Here is a 27,983-nt window from a genome sequence, read left to right as displayed (position 1 = left end):
GGCATCACGGCACTCACCGGGTGGCAATCACACCGGAGTGCCGCCAGACCTTCAGTCTGTGGTCAGACCCCTCGTTCCTCCGGGAAAGAGTCCCCTTGGAACAGGTGTCCAGGCATGCTGTGGTTTTCACAGACGTCTCTGCCACCGGCTGGGGTGCCACGTACAACGGGCATGCAGTGTCAGGGGTGTGGACGGGCCCCCAACTGCACTGGCACATCAACTGCCTCGAGTTGCTAGCAGTACGTCTCGCTCTGAGCCGCCTAAAAAGGCCGCTACAGGGCAGAAACGTGCTGGTCCGTACGGACAACACTGCGACCGTTGCGTACATCAACCGTCAAGGTGGTCTACGCTCCCGTCGCATGTCGCAGCTCGCCCGCCATCTCCTCCTTTGGAGTCAGAAGCATCTGAGGTTGCTTCGAGCCATGTATGTCCCCGGTGTGCTCAACCGTGTGGCCAACGAGCTATCACGAACTGTGCTCCCGGGAGAATGGCGACTCCACCCCTAGGCGGTTCAGCTGATCTGGAGAGAGTTCGGAGAGGCTCAGGTAGACCTGTTTGCCTCCTCAGAAACCTCCCACTGCCGGTTGTTTTACTCCCTGACCGAGGGAACACTCGGCATGGATGCACTGGCACACAGCTGGCCCCGGGGCCTCCGCAAATATGCATTCCCCCAGTGAGCCTACTTGCACAGACCCTGTGCAAAGTCAGGGAGGACGAGGAGCAGGTCCTTCTGGTGGCTCCCTATTGGCCCACCCGGACTTGGTTCCCAGAACTCATGCTCCTCGTAGCAGTCCCTCCCTGGCCCATTCCTCTGAGGAAGGATCTTCTGACTCAGAGACGGGGCACCCTTTGGCACCCGCGTCCGGACCTCTGGAAACTCCATGTCTGGTCCCTGGAATGGGACGCGGAGGTTCTAGGTGACTTATCCCCAGAGGTACTTAACACCATCACTTCTGCGCTAGCGCCGTCTACGAGACGTGCGTACGCCTTGAAGTGGAACCTGTTCGTCGAGTGGTGTTCCTCCCGCAGAGAGGACCCCTGAAGATGTTCGATAGGGTCAGTGCTTTCCTTCTTGCAGCAAGGGTTGGAGCGAAGGCTGTCTCCCTCCACCCTTAAAGCACTTAGATGGCAAAACAGTTGGGAAGCACGACCTGGTCGTCAGGTTCCTTAGGGGGGCGAGACGATTAAATCCTCCTCGTCCCCCCTCTATACCCTCTTGGGACCTTTCCCTGGTGCTCCGAGCACTTCAGGATGCTCCCTTTGAGCCTTGCAGTCAGCAGACTTAAAGCTTCTCTCCTTGAAGACTTTGCTGCTGATTGCACTGGCCTCGATCAAGAGGGTAGGGAACCTGCAAGCATTTTCGGTCGACGACTCGTGCCTAGAGTTCGGGCCGGGTGACAACCATGTTGTACTGAGACCCCGGCCTGGCTATGTGCCCAAGGTTCCTACCACTCCCTTTAGAGATCAGGTAGTGAACCTGCAAGCGCTGCCCCTGGAGGAGGCAGACCCAGCCCTGGCTTTGCTCTGTCCCGTTCGCGCTCTGCGTATGTACGTGGACAGAACCCAAAGCGTCAGGACCTCAGACCAGCTCTTTGTCTGTTACGGAGGTCAGCAGAAGGGAAAGGCTGTCTCCAAGCAGAGGATGGCCCACTGGATAGTGGATGCCATCGCCTTGGCTTACGAAGCTCAAGGCGTGCCCTGCCCGCTCAGGTTGCATGCACACTCCACGAGAGGCGTTGCATCCTCCTGGGCGCTGGCACGTGGCGCCTCGCTAACAGATATCTGTAGAGCTGCGGGCTGGGCGACACCTAACACGTTCGCTAGATACTATAGCCTACGTGTAGAGCCCGTGTCCTCCCGTGTTCTCACCCTAAACGGGTAGAGGCACTGAGTACCGGCTCTGTCAGCTTGCTGCACCCTACTGTGCACCCTTATTGCTCCAGAGTCAAAGCCTGTCGAGTCCTCCAAACACCCTCGGCCCGGACGTGGCGGAGCGTCCGGTGCCAGGCCTTTATCCGCTGAATCCTTGAGAACCGGGTCTAGGCTGGGTCCCATATGTGTGACCCTACAGGGATCCCATATGTGTATATCTTCCACGGCTGCTCCTAAACGGAAGCCTGTGTCTTTCCCTTGGGCTAAGTCACCCATTATTCATATGCAGTACAACCCTTGGGTTAGTCCATATGTGTTTTCCCACATAACTCTTCTTAAGAATGTGGTTCCCGCAGCGTTCCCCTCCCTCAGTTCGGGCACGCTTTCCCAGTGTTATCCAATATCTCACTGTATGGGTTATCACGGAACAACAGTGTGGATACTCTTGGTGTAAGCCCTCTCCTATCGTCCTTCCAGGCAAGAAGGTGTAGAGGCTTGCTCAGGGCGCTGGATGGGGTGCAGCAGCTGTGGCACTTTAGTAGGGATTCCTATTCGTCGTTCACCACGACGTACGTCGTAGTGACCGGACGATAGGGAACGTCTCGGTTACATATGGTAACCCTCGTTCCCTGAGGGAGGGAACGGAGACGTACGTCCCGTCGACACATCTGCTGCGACCCGCCGGGGCAGCCAGCTCACCGGCTCGGCTCCTCAGCAAAAAACTGAAGTGCAATCGCACCAGCTGCTCGTTAAATACCCGCGCTGCGAGGCTGCACAGCTGATGCAAATGATTGCACGCCAATATGCATTGGCTCGTTTAGTTTCACTCGAAGTAGATTGGCCTCTCTAGCGAGATTCCTATTCGTCGTTCACCACGACGTACGTCTCCGTTCCCTCCCTCAGGGAACGAGGGTTACCATATGTAACCGAGACGTTGTTTAGTACAAATGCACATATTGCCTGGGCCATATTAAAATATTTAATATTTTTATATTATATTTAAAACGAAAAGAGGCAGCTTTGTGTTTTTCGTTTTGTTATAAATAGGCAAACGTTATGTGCAGTGAATAACATTTGTGTGGCTATAATGTGTAAGATTTCTTTAAATGAAAACGAAAAGAGTTAGTATGGTGTTTTATAACATATTTCGTTGCCTAAAATATACACAGAGATAACCGGAGTAGCAGAGCGAGCTGAGTGACGTGCGCTGCGTTAGAAGGTGGGCGGGGTTAGGATTTCCCAAGATTTTCCAAGATGGCGCCGCCCATACCCCCCATAAACGGCTTCAAACCCGTTCTTCAGAAAGTCTATGGGTGACGTCACAGACACTTTGTCCATATTTTTTACAGTCTATGGCTTCACACTGCGAGCAGGCTGCGGGCACCCAAAAGATTGTTTGGCTATCAATATCCCTCACATCACTCATTTTTTTAAATTCTGAAAACAGACTTAACGAACAAGCTCCAGGGGGACATGTACATTTAGCAACATGTACCTGTATGCTACTCATCATCAATGGGTCACCTCTTTCTGAATTCCCCTATAACTAACTGTAACTCCTCTGTAATTTCTCATTTTAACTTTTCTGAAACATTAACCAAGATGGCCTAGTATTGTTGTTATGAGTGTGTTGTTTCGTTTTTCCACTGTAATTCTTAAAGTTAATATAATCTGACTGAGGAATCTTAAAAGTAAATATTTGAACTGTGGTCAAATGTAAATTAACTTGTGCCTATTTAACTTTATTAAAAAATATATTATTTAATTATGCAATTTGCCTAAATTTGCGATTATCATCAATTTGATTACACAGATATAATTAAACTAAACTGAGCTAGACAATGACATCTCTGAATTCAATAATAATATGCCTGAAAATGTAATGTTTAATCTTATTATTATACATTACTGACACTCCAATTTGATAGTGTTAAGTGCTTTGACACAATCTTTATTGTTAAAAGCACTATATAAATAAGGTGACTTGACTTGACTACATGTCGATCCAGTGAGCATTGTTTTTGCGTGTGATGCACGCACGTGTGTTTAAATCTGTTCATCAAATAATGTTAATGTATTAACCAGCATTTATGACCGATAAACAATCCATTTGTTACAGTATATTTTAATCTTTGATAACAGTAGGTAATACAAATACAATGGCTCATATAGCTCTGGTCCAATGAAAAAATATTAACAGATAGAACTATTTTTGTAAAATATACCTCATTATCATGTTCTAGACTTGTTATATTCAGCTTTAAATAAAAAAAAATACCCCCTTAATATTGTGGCAGTTTTTTTCTCCGTGGTATCGAAAATGGTATCGAATATCAATATTTTTTAAGGTATCGTATCGAAGTTAGAAATTCTAGTATCGTGACAACACTATCATGTTCTCACACAGTGAAAAATATTTTGCAGAGCAAAGAGGACACTGACAATGCACCAACAGACAAGACAGAGCAGGTTACTTTTGGTGTGAAATAAAGTCTCAGTAATTTCAAACATGACTGACACTTTAATGTGTAGCGCCTCAGTTCAAGCAGCACATGAACTGATTATCTCTTCTAGTTATAGCACAAATTAAACATGAATGAACATCAAAACTGCAAAAAGAAATCAATACACACCATTTTTCAAGTTCAAGTCCACTAGACTTTAATCTACTAACTGGTTTGGTTTGTTTGTTGGACAAAAATGGCGGATATCTGCATTATGATTGGTCAGGTCGCCTCTCAATTAAATTCCGGTGAAAGGTCTCAACACTGAGCTCTTAAATTAATATGTTAACCCTTACAAAATGATTGCAATGTATAGTTGCAGTCATATGTTTACCTATTATACATCTTTCAGAAACTGCAAGGTAATGCTGAAGAATGCAACACGGTGCATTAAGAGCTAGGGGCAAACTTTTGAGCAAGATGATGGTGGTTTAAATTTTCTTATTTTGTTTTACATGCTAATATCTTATTTGGCCTCTGAAGTGCAGAACTAAATTAATGAATTAACTTTTAAACAAATTAGAACAATTTACACGAACGATCAAGTTCCAAAGTTTAACGGATGCTTCTTTTTTGAGCATCACTAAATGTTTCCAGTGTTTGTATTAGTTGTGTATGAGTCCCTCAGTTGTCACTAGTGTGAAAAGATGGATCTCACAATCATAGTCACTGCTAGTAAGGAGTCAAATATGCAGAAGGTTCTGGAAAAGCAAAGAATGTGCAGGAACTGAGGGATTTTTTCTAAAGACCATTGGACAGTTTAGCTGTTCGGGACAAACAAGGGACTCATGAACAACCATTCCAAAAAACAAAACAAAAAAACAGTTGTGGATCATTCAGGTAATGACACACCATATTAAAAATCAAGCCTATGTAATTTGTCTTGTATTTTGTGTTTGTATTTTGTCTTGTGGACTAGGCTATTGAACATCTGTTATGTGAAAAAGCTTTTTCAGGGCAGTACCAAATAGAATAAATATTTTTATGATCCTTCTTATTATAAAATAAATGAAAATAAAATTTTCTATAACGTTCTGTAGCAATCTGCAAGATGTTTTGTAAACTTATGACTAAAGTGTAAATGTAACAAAAATCATAACATTATTAGAAGCCAAAATGTTGCTATGTCAATCATCGCAATTTCATGACTCACAGGACTAAAATTTAGCGGATACACTCTCACATTTAAATGCAGTTATCACTTACAGTGTGAACGTAACCACTGGTCCTCTAGAAGCATGAAAAACAAAACTATTATTTAGATCATCAATAGGGCTCCCTTTTAAGCCATAACTTACTTACCGCGTTCTGCACTCTCACTAAAACTCTCGTCAGAAACACTGAAGTTGTCCGCATCTGCACAGTGAATCTCTACATTTACATAGACTTTGTTGTTTATGAAGGGATTTTTGAAAAAGTATAAAGCTCCGCTGATTCTGAACATACATTTTGAGTGAATTCTCTGTATGGTGACTCTGAAATGCCTCTGATGCCTCTGCGTTCATGCGCTTAATATAATTGTCTGTGATTGGCTACACTGCTCAATGCTGGAACGACACAAGTAGTTTTGCTTCGTTTTTGAATAATATTGTGTCCTCCAGTGCCCGAAATTGACTGTACTTAGAACATTCTCCGAGTCTAAAATGTCAGAGTCTGTGTCAAGTCCGAGTACAAGTTCACCCGAGTGAGTGACAAGTCCGAGTTCGTTCAAAATTGGACTTGAGTCAGGACTCGAGTACCCCAACTCTAATTCTAACATTGTATCGTTTCACACTGTGCAAGTTTGGCACTGCAATGCGGGGTTCACAGCACAGAAGCGGCTCTAATCCTGCTTAACCCACTTCTAACTTACAAGTGTGAAATATTTCTTTACCCAGGGTTAAAAGCGGAGTTTAGAATGACTATAACCAATGGTTAATTGCAGTGTGAAAAGCCATGTAAGAACATATAAGTGCATGTAATGTAAAATAAAAGTGCAACCTAGGCCTTCCCGCTCTCTAACATCTCTCCAGTGCTCAGAAGCTTCTTCATTATTAACACAGGACCAAGCTCTTGACTGATCATAACCTTTTAACCATAGTCATCTCTTTTTTCAGATTAACAGCCTGTAATCTCAGTGATCAGCAGTGTGAAGTTGTGGCTTCAGTTCTACAGTCATCAAACTTCTCCCTGAAAGAGCTGGACCTGAGTAACAACCACTTGCAGGATTCAGGACTGAAGCTGATCTGTGATGGACTGAAGAGTCCAAACTGTGGCGTCAACATACTGAGGTTTGAGTTTCACATTCATTCTGTAAAGTAGCAGAAAGCGATTTCTGTGAATCACTGTCAATATTTGAAATCGACACCCCTCCCTTCATTGCTCCGCCCCTGAAAATAATGAACACGGTATGCATCACACATGCATAAGGTGATCACACATCCTGTTTTTCCTTGGACAGCCCCGTATTTCATCTCTCTTTAAAGTGTACCAACTTATTATGAGAAAATCATGTTTTGTTCCATATTTATTCTTTCCTAAATTGGTTTTTCTAGATGATCATAAAAGTGAATAGTAGTCTGTCACGCGAGAATAGCCTTATCAAAGGCAGCCAATCTCGTCAATTTGTAGAACAAAATTACCATCCTTTCACAAATCGTAATCGATTAATATGCAGGACCAGCGGTCAGCATAGAGGACGCACGGCAAGAGCGCGCAAGTGGTTTTTCAGAATACTCAGTTCTCCTGTTATTTCAGTGTTGTATTTGACTCAAGGTAAGCCTATCTTCGATTCTCTGCTTATTTTTTAATTTTTAACTTCACATAATTCTGTATTTTATTTAGCCGCGTTGCTACATTAATAAACAGCCGTGTGTGAAAATTATTATTGCATTTATTTAATTGCACTTAAGTATTGGCTCCTAGCAGTTTCGATTTCGACCATTTTCGCTTTCTTGACTTAATTGCCGGACGAAACAGCTGTCCTCACTCAAGCGGTGAAAGCATTATATCTATATCTTTGTAATTTGCGCGCTGTTGTGGAAGCGTCAGCGGAAGCGTTCAGCTCTCGTGTTCAGCCTCTTCATGTGAAGACCGACTCGGGTAAAGACCAGCGACTCTACCTGCGCGACTCTACCTGCGCGACTCTACCTGCGCGACTCTACCTGCGCGACTCCAGCGAGCAAGGACACCAGAAAGGCACTTAAGTATCTCCTTTTCCCTTTCCCTTCCCACTTCTTATCTTATTTTTCACCTTACTCAACATGTGCTTTCAATACTTTCCTGTTATCTCTCGGCAACGCCCTTTCATCACGCGCAAAAGGCAGCGCAATACTGCTAATCTGCGTCCCATTCTCTCATCCTCACACACACCTCTCTCTCTTTCCATGGGTCTATGGAATTGTCAGTCAGCAGTCAATAAAGCTGACTTTATTCCAGCCTTTGCATCTCATTCTACTCTTAGTATCCTGGGCTTGACTGAGACCTGGATTCGTCCAGAAGACTCAGCAACCCCTGCTGCTCTCTCTACCAATTTCTCTTTCTCTCACTCCCCTCGCCAGTCTGGGAGGGGTGGGGGTACAGGGCTTCTCATTTCTAACAACTGGAAATACTCAGCGCTCTCTTCTCTATGCAACAACAACAACTCATTTGAATATCATGCTATTACACTTACAACTCCCAATAAGATTCATATTGTAGTCATTTATCGCCCCCCAGGTCAGCTGGGTAACTTCGTAGAGGAGCTGGATGTGCTGCTGTCCTCTTTCCCTGAGGACGGCACCCCACTTCTAGTCTTCGGTGACTTCAACATTCATCTCGATAAGCCGCATGCAACAGACTTTATCTCTCTCCTAGCCTCCTTCGATCTCAAACGACTCATCACCACAGGTACTCACAAATCAGGCAACCAACTGGACCTGGTTTACACAGAAATACTGTATCACAGACAACATTTTGGTGAGACCTCTCCATGTTTCAGATAATTTCCTCACCCCTGCACCACCAACCCCACCACCAGTCACTTTCAGGCGAAACCTGCGCTCACTTTCTCCCTCCCATCTTTCCTCTGCCGTGTCATCTTCTCTTCCCCCACCCTCACAATTCTCATCTCTGGATGTGAATACCGCAACGGATACCTTATGCTCCACTCTAACCTCTTCTCTAGACAATATCTGCCCTCTCTTCTCCAGGCCAGCACGCGCTACTCCCTCTAACCCCTGGTTGTCTGAGGTTCTTCGTGAACACCGGACCGAACTCAGGGCAGCGGAGAGGAAATGCCGCAAATCAAAAGACACATCTGACCTAAGTATGTATAAATCTCTCCTCTCTTCCTTTTCTGTCGATGTTCATGCTGCAAAATCTTCATACTTCCACAACAAGATCAACAGCTCCTCCAACACACGATCACTCTTCAAGACATTCAACTCTCTCCTCTGTCCACCTCCACCACCACCCACCTCCTCTTTAACTGCTGACGATTTTGCGAACTTCTTCACCAACAAAACAACTATCAGCAGTCAGTTCTCAGCTCCACACACACAGGAACCCAGACCAACCACTTCCACAGCCAATAACCCTCTCCCCTCCTTCTCTCCGCTAACCGAGGAAGAAGTATCTACACTTCTCCTCTCCAGTCATCCTACCACCTGCCCTCTAGACCCCATCCCCTCACACCTTCTACAAGCCATCTCTCCCACACTTCTACCAGCACTCACACACATCATCAACTCATCCCTCCATACTGGCACTTTCCCTACAGCATTCAAGCAGGCACGGGTTACTCCACTGCTTAAAAAACCAACACTAAACACATTGTTTGTAGAGAATTAAAGACCTATCTCTCTCCTACCATTCATTGCGAAAACACTTGAAAGAGCTGTTTTCAACCAAGTAACATCCTTCTTGTCTCTAAACAACCAGCTGGATGTCAACCAATCTGGCTTCAAGAAAGGGCATTCAACTGAGACTGCATTACTGTCGGTCACAGAAGCCCTACGGATCGCAAAAGCTGCTTCCAAATCTTCAGTCCTCATTCTCCTGGATCTGTCTGCTGCCTTCGACACTGTGAATCATCAGATCCTTCTGTCCAGCCTCTCATCACTGGGCATCACAGGAACTTCACTCCACTGGTTTGAGTCCTATCTCACAGGTAGGTCCTTCAGGGTCGCATGGAGAGGCGAGGTATCCAGAGCACATCAACTGACCACAGGGGTTCCTCAGGGTTCAGTTCTTGGTCCCCTCCTCTTCTCCATCTACACCACGTCACTGGGACACATCATACAGGCACACGGTTTCTCCTACCACTGCTATGCTGATGACACACAGCTCTTCCTCTCATTTCAACCAGATGATCCCGCAGTAGCTGCACGGGTCTCAAGCTGTCTGGCGGATATCTCGACATGAATGAAGGAACATCACCTGCAGCTCAACCTGGCAAAGACTGAGCTTCTCGTCCTCCCTGCCAATCCATCTCTACAACACGACTTCTCTATCCAGCTAGAATCATTATCAATCACCCCATCAAAGTCGGTCAGAAATCTTGGAGTAACGTTTGATAACCAGCTGACCTTAACAGATCACATTTCAAAGACAGCTCGATCATGCAGGTTTGCACTGCACAACATCAGGAAGATGTTGGCTTGACTACTGCAATGCTCTTCTGGCTGGACTTCCATCATGTGCAACCAAACCTCTACAGATGATCCAGAACGCTGCAGCTCGTCTTGTCTTCAACGAGCCCAAGAGGGCCCACGTCACTCCTCTGTTCCTCTCTCTGCACTGGCTACCTCTCGCTGCTCGTATCAAATTCAAGGCATTGACGCTTGCTTAAAGATCTATCACAGGCTCAGCTCCCTCCTACTTTCACTCACTCCTACGAGTCTACATCCCTACCAGAAGCCTACGATCGGTCAAAGAGCGACGTCTCGTGGTTCCATCACAGAAAGCCACAAAATCACTTTCCAGAACATTCTCATTCACAGTTCCATGCTGGTGGAACGCTCTCCCCACCCTCATCCGGAATGCAGAATCCCTGACAACATTCAAAAGACAGCTGAAAACCCATCTCTTCCGTGAGCACTTAACCGCATAAAAAAAAAAAAAAAAAAAACCTTCCCTTTCCCTTTAAAACCTCACTTATCGGGCTTATGCTACTCTGAATAATGCCAGAACTTCGTATTTTGAGCACTTCTTGCGTTGTTTTTGCCTCTTCATGATGACTCGCTTAATTTAGTCCTAATTTGTAAGTCGCTTTGGATAAAAGCGTCTGCTAAATGACTAAATGTAAATGTAATTTGCAGTTGGTGAAGGCGGGATATTAGAGAGTGCGAAGGAGATCAAGTCAGACGTCAAGATGTCAAACTAGCATGTGTGTACATTTAAGAAGGATCTTCAAAAAGAGTTTATCCAGTTATTATGCACAGTAAGTTGTGAAAAAAAAAAAAAACTCAATGTGGTATCGCACTGAATGACACACCAGAAGTGCTCTCTCAGACAGCGCCGCAATTCCAAATCAGGGTTTTTTCGTACATTGAACATATTTTTTCAGCCTCCCAAACAAATTTTTGTCTTGCCAAAGCCTTATTTGATCAGTTATTGTGATTTATTTGTGAAGGGCGCATGTTGACTAAGAGAGAGAATGAGCAAAGAGCCCCTCCCCCCGCACACACTCTCTCTGTCTTCAAACTAAGCACTGTCTTTGTTTTCTCTCCCCTGCACATATCAATCAAAATCAACAATGGTAAAAGGTCGGAAGACCGAATCCATTTTGCACGTGGCACATTCAGACATTTTTTTTCTGAATTACCGCTGGGTGTGAATTTTGCTAAAAAAAAAAAAAAAACTTTGCCTCTTCTCAGACAAGCGATCCGCACATGCTGCTGACATAAACCACACTCTCAATATACAAAAAAAATCCTATTCAGTGATGAAGTGTTTTCTGTGTTGAGACAAATCCTTTCCGATGTCCTAACAGCCGGGGATTAGCACACAACACGTCCACTAATGTCTGGTTTGCGACCTAATGACTCATTTGAACCAATTTATTTTAATGAATGGTTAAAACAACTGATCTGTCCAATTCTGAGCTCATGAGACGTCACTGTCTGAATCGGTGTATAACAAATAATTTACTTAGAACACATCTGTGCTTAACCCATTTAGCAAAAGTGGTTAGTAAGATTTAGCCATAATAAGCCACGTATCTCACGTAAAAACAGTCAATTATGGCTCAAGTGAACAAACAGCTAGGTTAAAACCGGATACGTGTCAGTATATTAGAAGCATTCGGTCTTAAAGTGACAGCAGCCTAGAATAACTGTCTGTGTCATTAATTTCAATCAAACAACAGAAGATGTTAAATAAAGGTGTACATGTTAAATAAACCTACAGTAGTTTATTAAATTTGTATCACTATCGTATTTGTCCTATTGTTTGTCATTTGCTTTGTTCTTTTTTTTATGTAACAAAAATTGCCAAAAAGGTTGCCTGTCCATCCCATCTTGTATACCGCCAAGAGAAATCTGGTTACAGTACACACGCAACTATCTAACAGTTGGTGCATCAGACAGTTTGAGTAAAAATGGATGAAATGGCTGTGCTTCAGCGACAACAACATCATACTTTGGTTCTTCAAAACAGAAAAAAAACAATGTTATTTGCATATCGAGCAGAAACAAAGCAACCTCGGCATCCGTTATCAGGCCTTGGTAGCACTTTATTTTAGAGTCCTTTTCCTCTTGTACATACTATGTACTTATTACATAAACTAATTAATATGTTATTATAGTAATTACAATAACTGGGTACTAACCATGAACCTACCCCTAAACCTAACCTTAACCCATGCAGTTACCTTATATTACCCAGTACTTTTTAGAGTAAGTACACTGTAAGAACATGTAAGTGCATATAATGTAAAATTAAAGTGCAACCCAGGCCTTCCCGCTCTCTAACGTCTCTCCAGTACGCAAACGCTTCTCCATTATTAAAAGCTCTTGACTGACCATAACCTTTTAACAACCTTTGAGTCCTCTCTTTTTTCAGATTAACAGCCTGTAATCTCTCTGATCAGCATTGTGAAATTGTGGCTTCAGTTCTACAGTCATCAAACTCCCTGAGAGAGCTGGACCTGACGAACAATGACCTGCAGGATTCAGGAGTGAAGGTGCTCTGTGCTGGACTGAAGAATCCAAACTGTCAACTCAACATTTTGAGGTACTTAGAAGTTTTATGTATATAGCACCTTTCCATAGCTCAAGGTCGCTTTACATTGTATATTACAATACATTTACACACCCACATACACATTGCAAACACATAAGGATACATATAGCCACATTATCCAAAGTACATGTTAAATAGATATGTTTTTAGCTGAGTCTTGAAGGTAGCCATAGATGAGATATAATGAAGTGTAAGGGGTAGTGAATTCCATAATTTAGGAGCATTAACACTAAATGAACTTAGACCTACAGTGGACAAAAAAAAACAAGTTCAGCTGATTTAAGGTACCGGGCAGGGTGGTAGGAGTAAAGTACCATATTTTCCGGACTATAAGTCGCTCCGGAGTATAAGTCGCATCAGTCAAAAAATGCGTCATGAAGAGGAAAAAAACATATATAAGTCACACTGGACTATAAGTCGCATTTATTTCGAAATTTATTTCACAAAATCCAAGAACAGACATTTAATCTGGAAAGGCAAGTTATTCAACTACACAGTAGCACACAGAACAACAGGCTGAGTAGGTGTCCGGTATGTTAACGCACCCCACATCAACAGTTATTCAGCTACACAATAGCAGAGCATATAAAAGAACATATACCTGGGAGGCTGAATAGGCTAAATTAACATAAACCAGCGAGTCCAACAAGTTCACCAAGCTCCCGCGATCTCATCACTGAATCCATTGAGTTTTCTTCATCCTTGGTGTCGCTTCTGAACAACTCTGCCATAGAGCGCCCTCTCGCAGCCGTAGACGGTAATGTTTTCATCTCAGTCTGAATTAATTTTGATATATAAGTCGCACCTGACTATAAGTCGCAGGACCAGCCAAACTATGAAAAAAAGTGTGACTTATAGTCCGGAAAATACGGTAGATCAGATCGATATGGACGTGCAAGACCATTTAATGCCTTAAATGTTAGAATTAATATCTTAAAGTGAATACGTGATGCCACGGGTAACCAGTGATGAGCAGAGGAGTAATGTGAGCAGAATGCCTGGTCGATGTGAGAACATATTGTAATCGATTGATGCATGAATTAAGGTGTCAGCATCAGCTAGAGAAGATCGAAGATGTGCAATATTACGAAAATGGAAAAAAGTTTTTAACAACAGAAGAAATATGAGAGCAAAAAGAATTGAGTCAAATACAACACCAAGTTTACAGATGGATGAAGGCTTAACATGAACCCCATCAATATCAAAGGACCGGTCCATCCTTTTGACTGAGGCAGCAGAGCCAATCATCAATATTTCAGTTGTGTTATTATTTAACTTGAGGAAATTCTGGGACATCCAACACTTGATATCCCTGATACATGCAGTAAGTGAGTCAGGCAGGGATGCTCTATTAGAACTGGTGGTGAGGTAAATTTGAATGTCATCAGCATAGCAATGAAATTGGCATGTATATGAGGTCACCAAGTGGATATACTGTATATAAATGATGAACAGTAGTGGGCCAAGAACTGATCCTTAACCCCCTGGGGTCGACAATCGCGCCGGTGTGATAGGCTCGCTTTTTTTTTATCAGTTCAAAATAGATTAATTTTGCTCTGTTGACTTTGATATTACAAACAAGTTTCATACATCAATCGATTCTGTTAAGTGTGTATTATTTTTGTTTATACTCACAATAAAAACAAAGTGTTGTGCTTTTTGCCAAATAAAGAAAAATAAACATGATGTGAGTTCTGCTTTCTCTCTGTCAGTGAAGTCCATTCTGAAACGCGTCCGAAAATGAAAAATAAATCAGCGAATACTCAGTCAAACAGACATACAGACACACAGGCATGAAGCTTGAATTCTCTTCTTTTAAATGAAGTAATTTATATAAAAAACAAATATTCTCAGTTCATGTAATCTGTAAGAAAAGAGCGAGATGTCAGTCGTTCTCATCTCATCTAATTATTTTTAATGTGATCCCGCCCACGGAGAGCACGCGCTATTCAAACGCAAATGACTGAGGCAATCGATGCAAACTGTGAACGCCCCCATATCAGCTCGAGAAAACACAAGTTTAAGTCTATGGCTCATAAATAGATATTTCCTTATGGATATGCTTATGCCCGCATCAACGGGGCATAAGCATTTACTGTGAGATACCTGCCTTTACTTTTGTTTATTGCTCACAATTGATTTGTTTATAGCAGACTGATTATTTTTTTATTTTGCTCAAATTTGATTTGCTTAGAGCAAATTTAGAACATTTAGTTCCTCCACCTAGAGGAATTACAATAAAACAGATTACAGAAACCTTTGAATCTCCTCTACTTCTTTGTTCAGGCTGCTTCACTTGATGGCCCATTAGCCATTGGGGGAGTGTCTATGTCACACCCCTGGTCTGAATCTCATTAATATTGATAGGCCATTACCACTCCCATGCATAAACCTCTTCTGACAAAAAAACTGTTTTACAAAGTTTAAATCAATGTATTGTTTTATGTGAACGATTAGGCAGGATGAACTCGAAGCGAACTCGAAGCGACAACATCCATTAGTCAAAAGTCTTGTTGACACATATTTAGTATGTGTTTTGTGGTCTTATTTCAGTAACTTTAATTTTAATTTTTTTTCAATAACCACGCATAAATATTATTCTCTTAAAAATACAAACATCTACATACATGTTGCTTACATATTATGGTAGCCCTGTTTGTGCTAAATAGAGTGAATTTACACCTTTGCCATTATCATGTTTATAAATAACTGAAAAAAAGCACAAATGTCAGGGCATGTCAAAACATCCCAAGGGCCCCAAAAACACCTTAGACCCCAGAGGGTTAAAGAACTCCCAGTGTAAGCGGAGCAGTGACCTATAGTGATATAATACTTTCTGTCGCTGATGTAGGAAATGATCCAGGAAAGAACTGAACCAGTAATGGGAGACTGTGTCAAATGCAGCCCTTGTTTATTAACCCTGAATCCATGGACAGAAGAATGTCATTAACCCTCTGAGGTCGACAAACGCGCGGGCACGTTTTGCTGGATTTTCTCCACATTGTAGCACTATAAACTTAAATTACTCAGTCATTTATAGTCATACAGAAAAAAGAAATATAAAAAAAGAATCTGTGATATTTCTCCTTTTGTATGTGTCCACTTACAATCAAACCAAAACATTGTGCTTTTGTAAAATAAAGAAAATAAACAGGGTGTGCGTTCTGCCTCTCTGTCGCGGTGAACTTTTTTTTCTTGAGCACGTCTATAAACTGAAACAAAACTCAGCGAATACTTGTCACACATTTATGAGCCATATACCTTTATAAACATTTAAGTGTGTACTTTTAAATGATCAGATTCAAAACGAAAACAAATATTCTCTGTTTAAGTAATTTGTATAAAACCAACAAGATGTCCAGCTTCTCAAACGCTTCCTCATTACAGTTAATTTGGCCACGCCCACTCGCGCAAAAGATATTCACATGCAAATCTCCACATGGAACGCGGACTCGCTCATTACCTCAACAACAAAACACTTCACTTCACTTTTCGTCGAGTTTGAAAGACGTGCCTGAGCTTACATTGGATTTAGGCTACCTCAGAAGAAGAAGAACGCGATTTGAAGACAAGAAAGATGTAAGGTAAGAAATTCTTACATATTAGTTTGTTATTGTTGCATAAATGTCACGTTGCAGTTGAACTGTTGCTAGATATATGGGGAATATTATAATATTTAGACCCGTGTTTACTGTTACTGTGTTTGTGGATATCTGCTCAAACGTAGATATGTATATGGTAACCATAATGTTTTATATTTGAGCGCAATCGCGTTTGAATGTATTTTGATAGTGATCGCGTTTGAATGTATCATATTTTTGATAGCGATCACGTTTGAATGTTTAATATTTTGCTGCGCGATCGCGTTTGAATGTACTGTATCATATTTTGGATGAAAGCAAAACGCACCAAACGGCTTCATGTTTTTATTATTATCTCATTTCATATTATCATAACGGATGGAAACATTTGAAGTAACATGATAATCAATATATTTTTCTCTAGCTTAGTTGTTACTGAAATCTTTTGGAAGATTTATACTGCTATAGGTTATTTATTGTTATTATTATTTTATCCGGCACTGCGCATATACCTTATGCCTACAAGGCACAACAAACCTGGTGTTCATTATATTATATATTGTTGGAAACATTTGTGTGTGTGTGTGTGTGTGTGTGTGTGTATTCTGTGAATTTTAAAAAGGAATTTTAAAAAGCAATTTTAACCAGAAAAATCTAATATTTATTTCCAAAATCGTGCAGGCCTTTCTCTTGATATCAGTATGTTCACTTTTTTTTTTTCAGGGCCCAGATGCCACTGAGGACTTCAACATTCACATGAGTCTCTGTACGTGAACACGGTAAAGTGAAAATCTTGGAAATGAAAGGTATGTACAATGTTTTTAGGAATGGCACAAAGGTCTCTGTCTTTGAAGTGCTTTTTTGGCATTTGTTGTGTATCTTTGGATTATGTTGTGTTGTAAATAAATCCAAACAATTTGAAAGCCATTCTTTTTTAAATCTCCTCATTTACAGTATTGTGCAAGGTTGCTCAGAATGAAAGGGCCTGATAGCTCCTAATAGGGCCGTTAGGGGAGGTTCTTTGTCTTTCTCAGGTGAGAAAAGCTTACATATTAATGAGCTCCCGCATAAAGCTTTCTAACACAAAACACGTCGTAAAATTTTTAAATCAATATATTATCTTATCTGAATGAGCAGTCAGGGTGATTTTCACATAGTTTTGCAGCAAATATTCTAGGCTACGTCATACAATTTTCAAAAGTCTTGTGAAAAAATAATCAGTATGGGTTTCATTGCCTTATTTCAGTGAGAATTTTTTTTTTTGTATTTTCACAAACTACGCATAAATGTCATTATCTCAAAACTACAAACTTTTACATACATGCTGCTGATATATTTTTGTAGCAGAGTTTGTGCTGAATACAGTGTAATTAGACTTTAGCCATGAAAATGTCACAAGTAACAGAAATAACCAGAAATGTCAGAGCATGTCAGAACACCTCCAGGGCCCAGAAAACAGCTCAGACCTCAGAGGGTTAACCACCCCAAGAAGAGGAGTTTCAGTGCTATGAGATTGGCGAAATCCTGACTGAAAAGGTTCAAAAAGACCATTAGGATCCAAGTATGATCTCAGTCGTGAAGCCACAACTTTTTCAAGTGTTTTGCTTAAGAATGGTAAATTAGATATTAGATATAAGCTGGCAGGATGTGGAATTAGACTTCATAATTAGATCACGTATGGCAGCAAAGGTAGTCAGAGTGAAAGCAGAGAGAGTTTATTGAATGAGCTGAATCAGCTTTCATCAAATGAACATTTGAGTAACTTTGGTGTCTTTGGTAATGGATTCAACTGACTTCAATTTGTCTGAAAAGAATTGAGAAAAGCTATTCACAAGCACTGCAGAGCCAGAAATAACATGTTGTGGTGGATTAGTGAGATTGTTAACTATAGCAAAGAGTGATTTGGGTCTGCACATGGAATTCTTAAAAGTACAGTTGTTACTCAACCAGAATAATACGCCTTTCCCGCTGCGGTAAAATTGGGGATGTGTATTTGCTGCTTTTTACCGCTAAGTGGCGCTATAATCACAGACTTTGAAAAGTGTCAGTTTATTATCTCTATTACGTAATCTGACGCTGGGGCATCAAATTACAGCGAGAGCGATTCAAAAGCTTGAATTCTACTTCAAGCTTTTGAACTCGCGGTAATTCTATGCTGCTCCGATATGGAATAAAATTTTAGATCGGGTATCGTAACAATGGGCCCGATCCATAGGGTCATCAAATTACAGCGAGAGCGATTTGAAAGCTTACAAAGCAGTCTACTCTCTAAACCAGTGGTTCTCAACTCCAGTCCTCGGGACCCGTTGCTCTGCACATTTTGTATGTCTCTCTTATCTGACACTCAGTTCAGTTCATGGAGTCTCTCTTAACGAGCTGATGATCTGATTCAGGTGTGTTAAATAAGGGAGACATACAAAATGTGCAGAGCAGCGGGTCCCGAGGACTGGAGTTGAGAACCACTGCTCTAAACGCTCTCGCGGTAATTCTATGCTGTGTGCAAGTGTGTGACATCACATTCGCAGAACACAGGCGGCAGGTAAACAGTTTTCAATTCAAACAAGCTAACGTGCATACCTATCAACACTCCTGTTTTCCCCTGGAGTCTGCTGTATTTCACACCCATCTCACACCCCCCTCCCGTTTTGTTATTTCTCTTGTGAAACTCCCGTAATTTGTATGGCCCAAACCTCGTTATATGAATAACCACATCAGTTTATTATTCCAAGGTTGTCCGATTGCCAGATCTTGTATTAAACGTATCCTACTCACACAATCAACACTTCATACAAATTTCAACCCATTTGTGAGCTCAACTTGGCAACCTACAACCCAGTTGCGCTGTTGACGTCTGCGCAGGTAGTAGTTGGGAAGTTGGATAAGCGTCACTGGTAGAAATGGGAGGAGAAGACTCAGTGGTAAATATTTAACGGAATTAACGCAGCATCCATTTTTTCCGGTCATCCTTTGGCTGGCGTCACATTATATGATGCGCTCTTATTCATGCAAATGCTTTTAAACCATTCAAGACACACACACGACGCACATAAAGCACAGACTGAGCAGTCTTAACCCTCTGGGGTCTGAGGTGTTTTTGGGGTCCTTGAGATTTTCTGACATGCCCTGACATTTGCGCTTTTTTCAGTTGCTTATAAACATATTAATGGCAAAGGTGTAATTACACTCTATTTAGCACAAACAGGGCTACCATAATATGTGAGCAACATGTATGTACATGTTTGTATTTTTGAGAGAATAATGTTTATGCATGGTTATTGAAAAAAACAAAAACTAAAGTTTCTGAAATAAGGCCACAAAACACATACTAAATATGTGTCAATAAGACTTTTGGATGGATGGATGTTGTCGCTTAGAGTTTTTTCTTCAAAATGATGTGAAAATCATCCTCCCTAATCATTCACATAAAACAATACATTGATTTAAATTTTGCAAAACTCTTTCTGTTTGGAAAGGCAATATGCGTGTGGGGTTCAACGATCCAACACCATCATGCATATTTAGTGGTTCGCACCTGAGGAGACAATGGGGCCCGCATACTTAATGAGCCATTAATTCACTGAGCCACAAGAAAAAAATGCAAGAGCAATATGTATATATACTATATATATATCTATATATATTCTACCAAATTGGTTCACAGTTGGAAGCATCTAATTTTTTTTTTTTTTTTTTCACAAATTATGCTTTCAAATTGGATAATATCCAGGAAAAGGAAAACATGTCTAGTAATTGTGCAGTTAATTCTCATATTTTCAGTTTTGGAATATGTATCCTCTCCCCAAATTTGTCACTAATAAAACACAATAAAAATTATTTAAAGAAAAGTTTATTCTGTTGTCAAACAATGGAATGAATATGAAATGGTGACTGAAACGCGACCCATTAAGACATAACCAGCTCTCCCTTCCAAGATGTTAATCTGCACAATAATCCTGATAATCGAGCCGTCGTCTGATGAAATCAAATACACATAAGATAAACACAATATCTGTTTTGCGATTTCGGCTATACTTGCATGTAAAATTAGAGAAGCAACATCATATCTGTGTTTAACTGAATTAAAGCTCTGCTCCTCTCTCCAGCGCGAGACGCAGAGAGAGAGCGAGAGAGAGAGAGGCGCGCGCGCGTGCTGGGAGAGCAGTACCGGCGGTACCGGTAGATTCTCAGAAACTAAATAAGGTTTGGGCGCTTTGTTGAAGGGAAAAAAATCGCTAAATGGGTCTGCAATGTCGCTAAGTTGGCAACACTGTGTATCTCCATTTCTCCAACTAGGTTTTGGGCCACGGGTCAAACAGAAAATACGCGCTGCGTTAATCGAGCGTTAAAAAAAATAGTGCCGTTAATATGATTTTTTTATTAAAAAGATTACAATTACAACAACAATTCAAGTGTAATCAAGTGTAAAAAACTAAAGTATACATTTTATCATACATATTTCAAAGTTAAGGATTTGATTGATTATTTGATTACTTTATTTTTGACAAAACATACTATATTTAACATGAACAAAAATTGGCAAAAAAAAACTTATTTGAGGTGGCAGATATTTTACAGTAAAAATGTATAATCTATCCAAAACTAGTCAACGAAATGTTGTCTTTCATATGTCTGTAACATAGGGCTTTCGTTTTTATTATAAGGAATATAAATGTTAATTTGCAGTTTAATACGTTGCTTATACAAATACATTTTATTTCAACATATTTCAGTCGATTTTTACTCATCTCAGTATAGCAATATAGTTTGCTAAAAGCGGATCATTCATTCACACACAGAAATGTGATTCAAATTTAAACCGTCTTTTTGCGAGTTGTGGTAAACAGCGCGCATCTCTGCCGTTCATTCATTCACACACAGAAAAGCGATTCACTTGAGAATTAAAAAAACTTACTACAGTATTCCTCAGCTCAGTCGAATCCGTTGCTCCTCGAAATACCAGCACTTCTGAGGTACATTTTCCATTATTATTATTCCTCACAGCGCTGCGAGACGGTGTAAACAAGTACAATGATCTGAATAAACTTGATGTGTTTTCTCGAGCTGATATGGGGGCGTTCACAGTTTGCATGGATGCCTCCGTCATTTGCGTTTGAATAGTGCGCGCTCTCTGTGGGTGGGGTGTTTTTTATAAAAATTACTTCATTTAAAAGAAGAGAATTCAAGCTTGAATTCAAGTGGGTAATACATCATACACATTATCATAGAACATTGACATTGCCGTAAAGCAATTTGTGTTTCGCGCTCGTTCTCATTCTCGTTCTCGCTTCTCAGGAGACTTCCAATTTCTATCTGCCGGGACGGTAGTCCCCAAGTTGCAAGGTTGATTTTCCGCCTGGGAACGCTGGGGGGAGCGGGGAAAGTCACCAATATCACCAGAACAGGTTGTTTAACCATCCAAATGATTTCTAGACAGTTTTATTAAGTTAAAAAAGTTACCAAGTTCTGCTTTAAATGAGTGAAATAAAGTCTTAAATGAACGTAAAAAGTTGTGAGAGAATGAGGCGCGTGTGAGATCCGTGTCTCTGTCAGCAGCGGCAGACCTTAACCCTCTGGGGTCTGAGGGGTTTTTGGGGTCCTTGAGATGTTCTGACATGCCCTGACATTTGTGCTTTTTTCAGTTGCTTATAAACATATTAATGGCAAAGGTGTAAATTCACTCTATTTAGCACAAACAGGGCTACCATAATATGTGAACAACTTGCATGTACATGTTTGTATTTTTGAGAGAATAATAATTATGCATAGTTTTTGAAAAAACAAAAAACTAAAGTTTCTGAAATAAGGCCACAAAACACATACTAAATATGTGCCAATAAGACTTTTTACTAATGGATGTGGTCGCCTAGAGTTTTTTCTTCAAAATGATGTGAAAATCATCCTGCCTAATCATTGACATAACACAATACATTGATTTAAATCTTGTAAAACACTTTTTGTTTGTAAAGGCAATATGCGCAAGGGGCGTCAACGATCATGCATATTTAGTGGTTCACACCTGAGGAGACAATGGGGCCCGCATACTTAATGAGCCATTCATTCAGGTGTGTCACCTATAGCCACAAGAAAGAATGCAAGAGCAATATATATATATATATATATATATATATATATATATAATCTACCAAATTGGTTCACATTTGGAAGCATCTCAATTTTTTTTTTTTTTTTTTTTTTCACAAATTGTGCTTGCAAATTGTATAATATCCAAGGAAAACATGTCTAGTAATTGTGCAGTTAATTCTCATACTGTATTTTCAGTTTTGGAATATGTATCCTCTCCCCAAATTTGTCAATAATAAAACACAATAAAAATGATCTAAAGAAAAGGCTTATATTTACCTTTTAAAATTTGTGTACATCTACCTTGTAAATATATTTTTTTTATTAAAAAGTTTACAATTACAACAACAATTCAAATGTAATCTTTCTTTGTAAAAACTAAAGTATACATTTTATCATACATATTTCAAAATTAAGGATTCATTACTTTGAATATAGCCTACATTGACAAAACATACTATATTTAACATATTAGCAAAAATTGGCAAACAAAAGCTTATTTGAGGTGGCAGATATTTTACAGTAAAAATGTGTAATCTATCCAAAACTAGTCAACGAAATGTTGTCTTTCATATGTTAGTAACATACGTCTTTCATTTTTTATTATAAGGAATATAAATGTTAATTTGCAGTTTAATACGTTGCTTATACAAATACATTTTATTTCAACATATTTCAGTCAATTTTTATAGCAAAATAGTTTGCTAAAAGCGAAACATTCATTCACACACAGAAACGCAATTCAAATTTAAACCGTCTTTTTGCGAGTTGTGGTAAACAGCGCGCATCTCTGCTGTTCATTCATTCACACAGAAACGCGATTTACTTGAGAATGAAAAAACTTACTACAGTATTCCATCCGTTGCTCCTCGAAATACCAGCACTTCTGAGTTACATTTTCCATTATTATTATTCCTCACAGCGCTGCGCGACAGTGTAAACAAGTACAATGATCTGAATAAACTTGATGTGTTTTCTTGAGCTGATATGGGGGCGTTCACAGTTTGCATGGATTGCCTCATTCATTTGCGTTTGAATAGCGCGCGCTCTCCGTGGGCGGGGCAGATTACAACGTAATGAGCTGAGATGAGAACGACTGAAATCTCTCTCTTTTCATAAAGATTACATAAACAGAGATATATTTTTATAATAAAAAATACTTCATTTAAAAGAAGAGAATTCAAGCTTCATGCCTGTGTGTCTGTATGCATGTTTGACTAAGTATTCGCTGAGTTATGGTTCATTTTCGGACGCGTTTCAGAATGGACTTAACTGACAGAGAGGAGGCAGAACTCGCATCATGTTTACTTTTCTTTATTTGGCGAAAAGCACAACACTTTGTTTTTATTGTGAGTATACACAAAAATAATACACACTTAACAGGATCGATTGATGTATAACACAAGCATATAAGATAAAAAGTTTTTTTTTTTTTTTTTTTTTTTTCACTGATAAGGAAAAAAACGAGCCTATCGCACCGGCGCGATAGCCGACCTCAGGGGGTTAAAGGGACAGTAGCCAATGAAGCTTTCTGTCAGTAAAGTTAATCAAAGAACAAAGGGAACAGAGGAAATTACCCACTGCTCTTGACTAAAGAACTTTTGTAACTTTAATAATGTGTGAAAAAAATGTGTGATTTAATCTTAAAAATGAATAAAAAAGAAACATGAATAAATCTTATCCATGCTTCTTTTTATTTTTATTGAATATCATGTATTTATTTATGTTAATATCTGCGCAATTTATGTGTATTTTAGCCATCCAGCACCCCCCATAAAGTTAAGAAAGTAATGTTTAAGTCAAGCCTGCCTGATGCCTTTCACAAAAGAATGATCCCAGTCTCTTCCACACAGTGAGGCATAATGTTTATTAGGTAATTCAGCACTGTTTTTATTTTAGTATCGGATCGGTGATCGGTATCGGCCGATACTGAATCCCATATATCGGAATCGGTATCAGAGGCAAAAAATGCTGATCAGAGCATCCCTAGTCAATAGATTATGTGTCTTATACTTCATGTTATTTCAATTTGTTAATAGATTTATTAACTGAAACATAACAGTGAAATAAATAAAATTAAATGATCGTAAAATTAAAACATTGATCAGGACTTGCTAACCGATGTTAGTCGGCAGCATTTGTGTTTTAGCATTCTTTGTTAAGAATTAAATAGGCTTACAGTAGGTTGTTATGATTTGCATAATTTTCTTTAATAAATAATAAAAACATTTCAACATAAAACATTGCAATAAAAAATATTACATCAAAGAGGCTTTGCATGAGCATAAGCAGGGCTGTACAGTGCGACATAATGTCTCCACGATCTGCTTTTGAAGAAATATGATAGTATTGTGTAGTATACAGCACATTCTATCAGCTGCAGTTCTGGTGCCTCAGTCCCAATACTGTAAAACTCGACGTACATTCACATCACATGTTAATGCAGCAGTAGAGTTACACTCACTGGACACTGCACTTATTCGCAATCACAAATGTTGTCACAAATTATTGGCTCGTGCTTTAAAGCTTTGCCAGGTAAACATTTCATTGGCGTTCTGTTCTGATATGATGAAGCCCGAAGCGTGTGCGGACTGTCAAACAGCGCCAAACTGGACTTTATCTTTCGCGTCTGATTGTGCTAATACTGCCAAATACACACAAAGTTTACATAAACACAGTTGGTTATGTCTAAAGTGAATGGAAACAGTTGAGAGAAAATCGGCTTCGATTTAACTGATGTCTGTTTCTAGATGCGTGCAGGTCTTAAAGTGACCTAGTAAACATGCGGTTGCTTGTCCTTAAAGGGATAGTTCACCTCAAAATAATTTGTCATGATTTACTCACTCTCATGTTGTTCCAAGCATGTATTAATTTTTTTCTTGTGCTTAGCTCAAAAAGAAGATATTTTGAAGAATGTGGACACAGTATTTACACTTGCTGGTCCCCAATGACTTCCATAGTACAAAAAAAAAAAAAAAAAAAAAAACCTTTTAGAAGTCATTGAGGACCAGCAACTGTTTGGTTATCCGCATTCTTAAAAAAAAAATGATATTCAATTTAAAAACACCAGGTTTAAAACAACTTGAGAGTGATTAAATGTTGACAAAATGTTCAATTTTAGGTGAACTATCCCTTTATTGTTAATAAAACAACAAAAGAGAAAAATCACTCACTACTCTTGACTGAATTAAGATTTTTGTCTTCGCTCACTTTGGCCTAAATGTCCTAAATTTGGCCTAAATAAAGATGAGCATACATCGAACAATGAGAATATTTTATATAAAAACGGAACCATCATTTACACAATCCAGCATCAGACAACAACAGCACAGCATAAATGTTTCATTTCTGCTCCATACAGGCATTTGTATGCTCCCCGCAATATCTAGCTTGTCCAATGGACGTTTTTCTTTAAAACATAAACCTCTTTTACAGCACCACTCGGCTCTTCTGATGATGATCATTCATTCCGCTTCAGGGTCTCCTCTCTGCACTAACTAGTGATGTCCGGTTCGTGAACGAACCGTTTTTTTGAACCGGTTCTTTTTAGTGAACTGGTTGAACCAGTACAATAAATCGGACTGAATCGTTCAAAACAGTTTGTGTCTTGCGTCAACACTGATCCACAAGGTACTAAAGTTACTCACTTTCGGACATGCCTGAGTCCTGACAGTCCCTTCGACTCGAAATAAACCAATATCCCGGAGTAGGCCTATATGTTACTCCAGTAAATACAACAGTTCACTGAACTGAGACATGTTGTGCTGAGAGAAGTGATGAGCACAAGCAGTTGATACTGAGCATGCGCGCACTACCGAACGTACAGGTACAGCGGTTCTCGGATCACCAGTACAGAACTGAGAACTGTTTATTTCGGACGTGTTCGACATATTGAGAACCGATGAGCTGATGAGCTGAGCATGCGTGCAATTTTTTCAGAGGGACGAAATGCATGTTTCTTAATTATTTTGTTGAACATCAATAAGTGTAACAAAATAAAACATGTTAGAAACATGCTTATCATAGGCTACTGTCTTTTCACTGTATTATTTTAAAGATTGGAAACACAATGAATGGATTGTAAAATTAAACATTTATTATACTAAAACATTATTTTCAGGAACAGATCATTTAATTTCTAAGTAAGTTGACATACATTTTTGACGTAAACTCTTGCCAGTGTTTTAAGGGTGCAAAGTAAATGTTTATAATGTGTTAATCAAAACATAACTTGTTAAACATACTAGAGACATGCATCGACTTTTTAGTTTTGTCGACTGTAGGCTTTAGTAAGGTTTCTGTAGTTCTCAGCTCAGCACACACAGGCCTATGCTACAGTTCTCGAGTCAAGAACTGGTTGTTGCAGCAGTTCTCGGATCACCAGTACAGAACCGAGAACTGTTTCTTTCGGACACGTTCGATACGGAGAACCGATGAGCTGGAGAGACTGCGCATGCGTGATGGCACCGTCTCTGAACCGAACTTTCTTTGGGCCAACTGATGCTGTGCTGATACATGAGCACGGGTGAACCAAGGACTTGAATGAGGGACCGAATTCGGCGAAATGTACGTTTATTTAATTACAAATAAAATAAAAATGACGAAGACCAGTTTATTCACTTTAGATCTTTAAGACATGTAAAACATCTGCGTTTGCGCATCGCCTTAGGCCTACTACAGGGTTCATTTTCAAAACGTAAATTTAAGAAACTTACTGATTATGACGATGAGTACTATTATTTAACTGAAGTTATGATTACAAATGCCTTTATTTGAATGTATATTTATCCGCCGGGATGATAGAATTGACGTCATTACGTGATGACGTAAAAGAACTGGTGAACCGGTTAATTGAAACGAACTGTCCGAAAGAACCGGCTTGCGGAAAAGAACCGGACTTCCCATCACTAGCACGTCTGCGCACTCCCACACAAACATTTGCCTATGTTTACCTGTTGCCGAGCCCCTCCTTGATGCAGTGATTGACAGGGCGGGATGGGGCGGGGATGTGGGATTGGCCCGGAATGCATTTTCAATTTGCACATTGAATTTTGCTACATTAATTGACATTTAATGAAAATGCAATCGCAAGTGTCTTACCTACGAGTGTAAATGCAATTAAGAGAAATAACATTTAAATGATCATGTTGCTACAAATTTTGCCTTAAACAAATCTTATCATTTCTGTGATACATTTTAATTTTGCAACTTATAAAGCGTTACAATATGCATTCAATTTACATATTAATCCTAGTGTATTAAATGGCAAATGTAAATTATATAATTGAATTTTCATTTTCATTTTGCACCAAATGTTGCACAAATGTAATGGAAAATGTAAATTTATATACAGAAATGCATTGCCATTTTACATATTGCATTGTCATTTTGCACATTACGTTTCAAATTGAATATTGCTACCAATATGCTTCCATACAATACAGGAGCAGAAGCTCTGGTTCTGATTTTATCAGATCTGAGGGGGGGGGTTACGATAACGTTTTTGTCAAAGACCACATCCAGATCGAATTCAGAACAATGATCAACACACAGATGGAGTAGATCAAGTCCATCAACACCCCTAATGCTTGTACAGGCCAATAGCTCATCCTGAATCGACATTTAAGTTTTGATTTATATGCTGTTTAATGTTAGTGATCGCGTTATTTCACATATGCATTTGATTACATATGAGATCCCTTGTTTCTGAATCTTCTTTGTGTTTTGTTCAGGAGATTCAGAA

The 27,983-nt window shown here is 39.9% G+C and overlaps 1 protein-coding gene across 1 annotated transcript in view; it reads left to right on the top strand.

Moving 5' to 3' along the window:
- Positions 1–27,983, top strand: part of LOC307167043 (NACHT, LRR and PYD domains-containing protein 3-like) — an 87,795-nt gene that overhangs the window by 29,821 nt on the left and 29,991 nt on the right. The window contains exons 4-5 of the mRNA XM_079885927.1: positions 6,473–6,646; positions 12,399–12,569. Coding sequence (XP_079742053.1) covers positions 6,473–6,646; positions 12,399–12,569 — 345 coding nt within the window. The remainder of the gene's footprint in view (positions 1–6,472; positions 6,647–12,398; positions 12,570–27,983) is intronic.

The sequence above is a fragment of the Squalius cephalus genome (genome assembly GCF_949319135.1).
Source record: "Squalius cephalus genome assembly, chromosome: 1".
NCBI classification, from domain to species: Eukaryota; Metazoa; Chordata; class Actinopteri; order Cypriniformes; family Leuciscidae; genus Squalius; species Squalius cephalus.
Note: the sequence above shows the minus strand (reverse complement) of the source record. Positions and strands in the feature narration are given on the sequence as shown.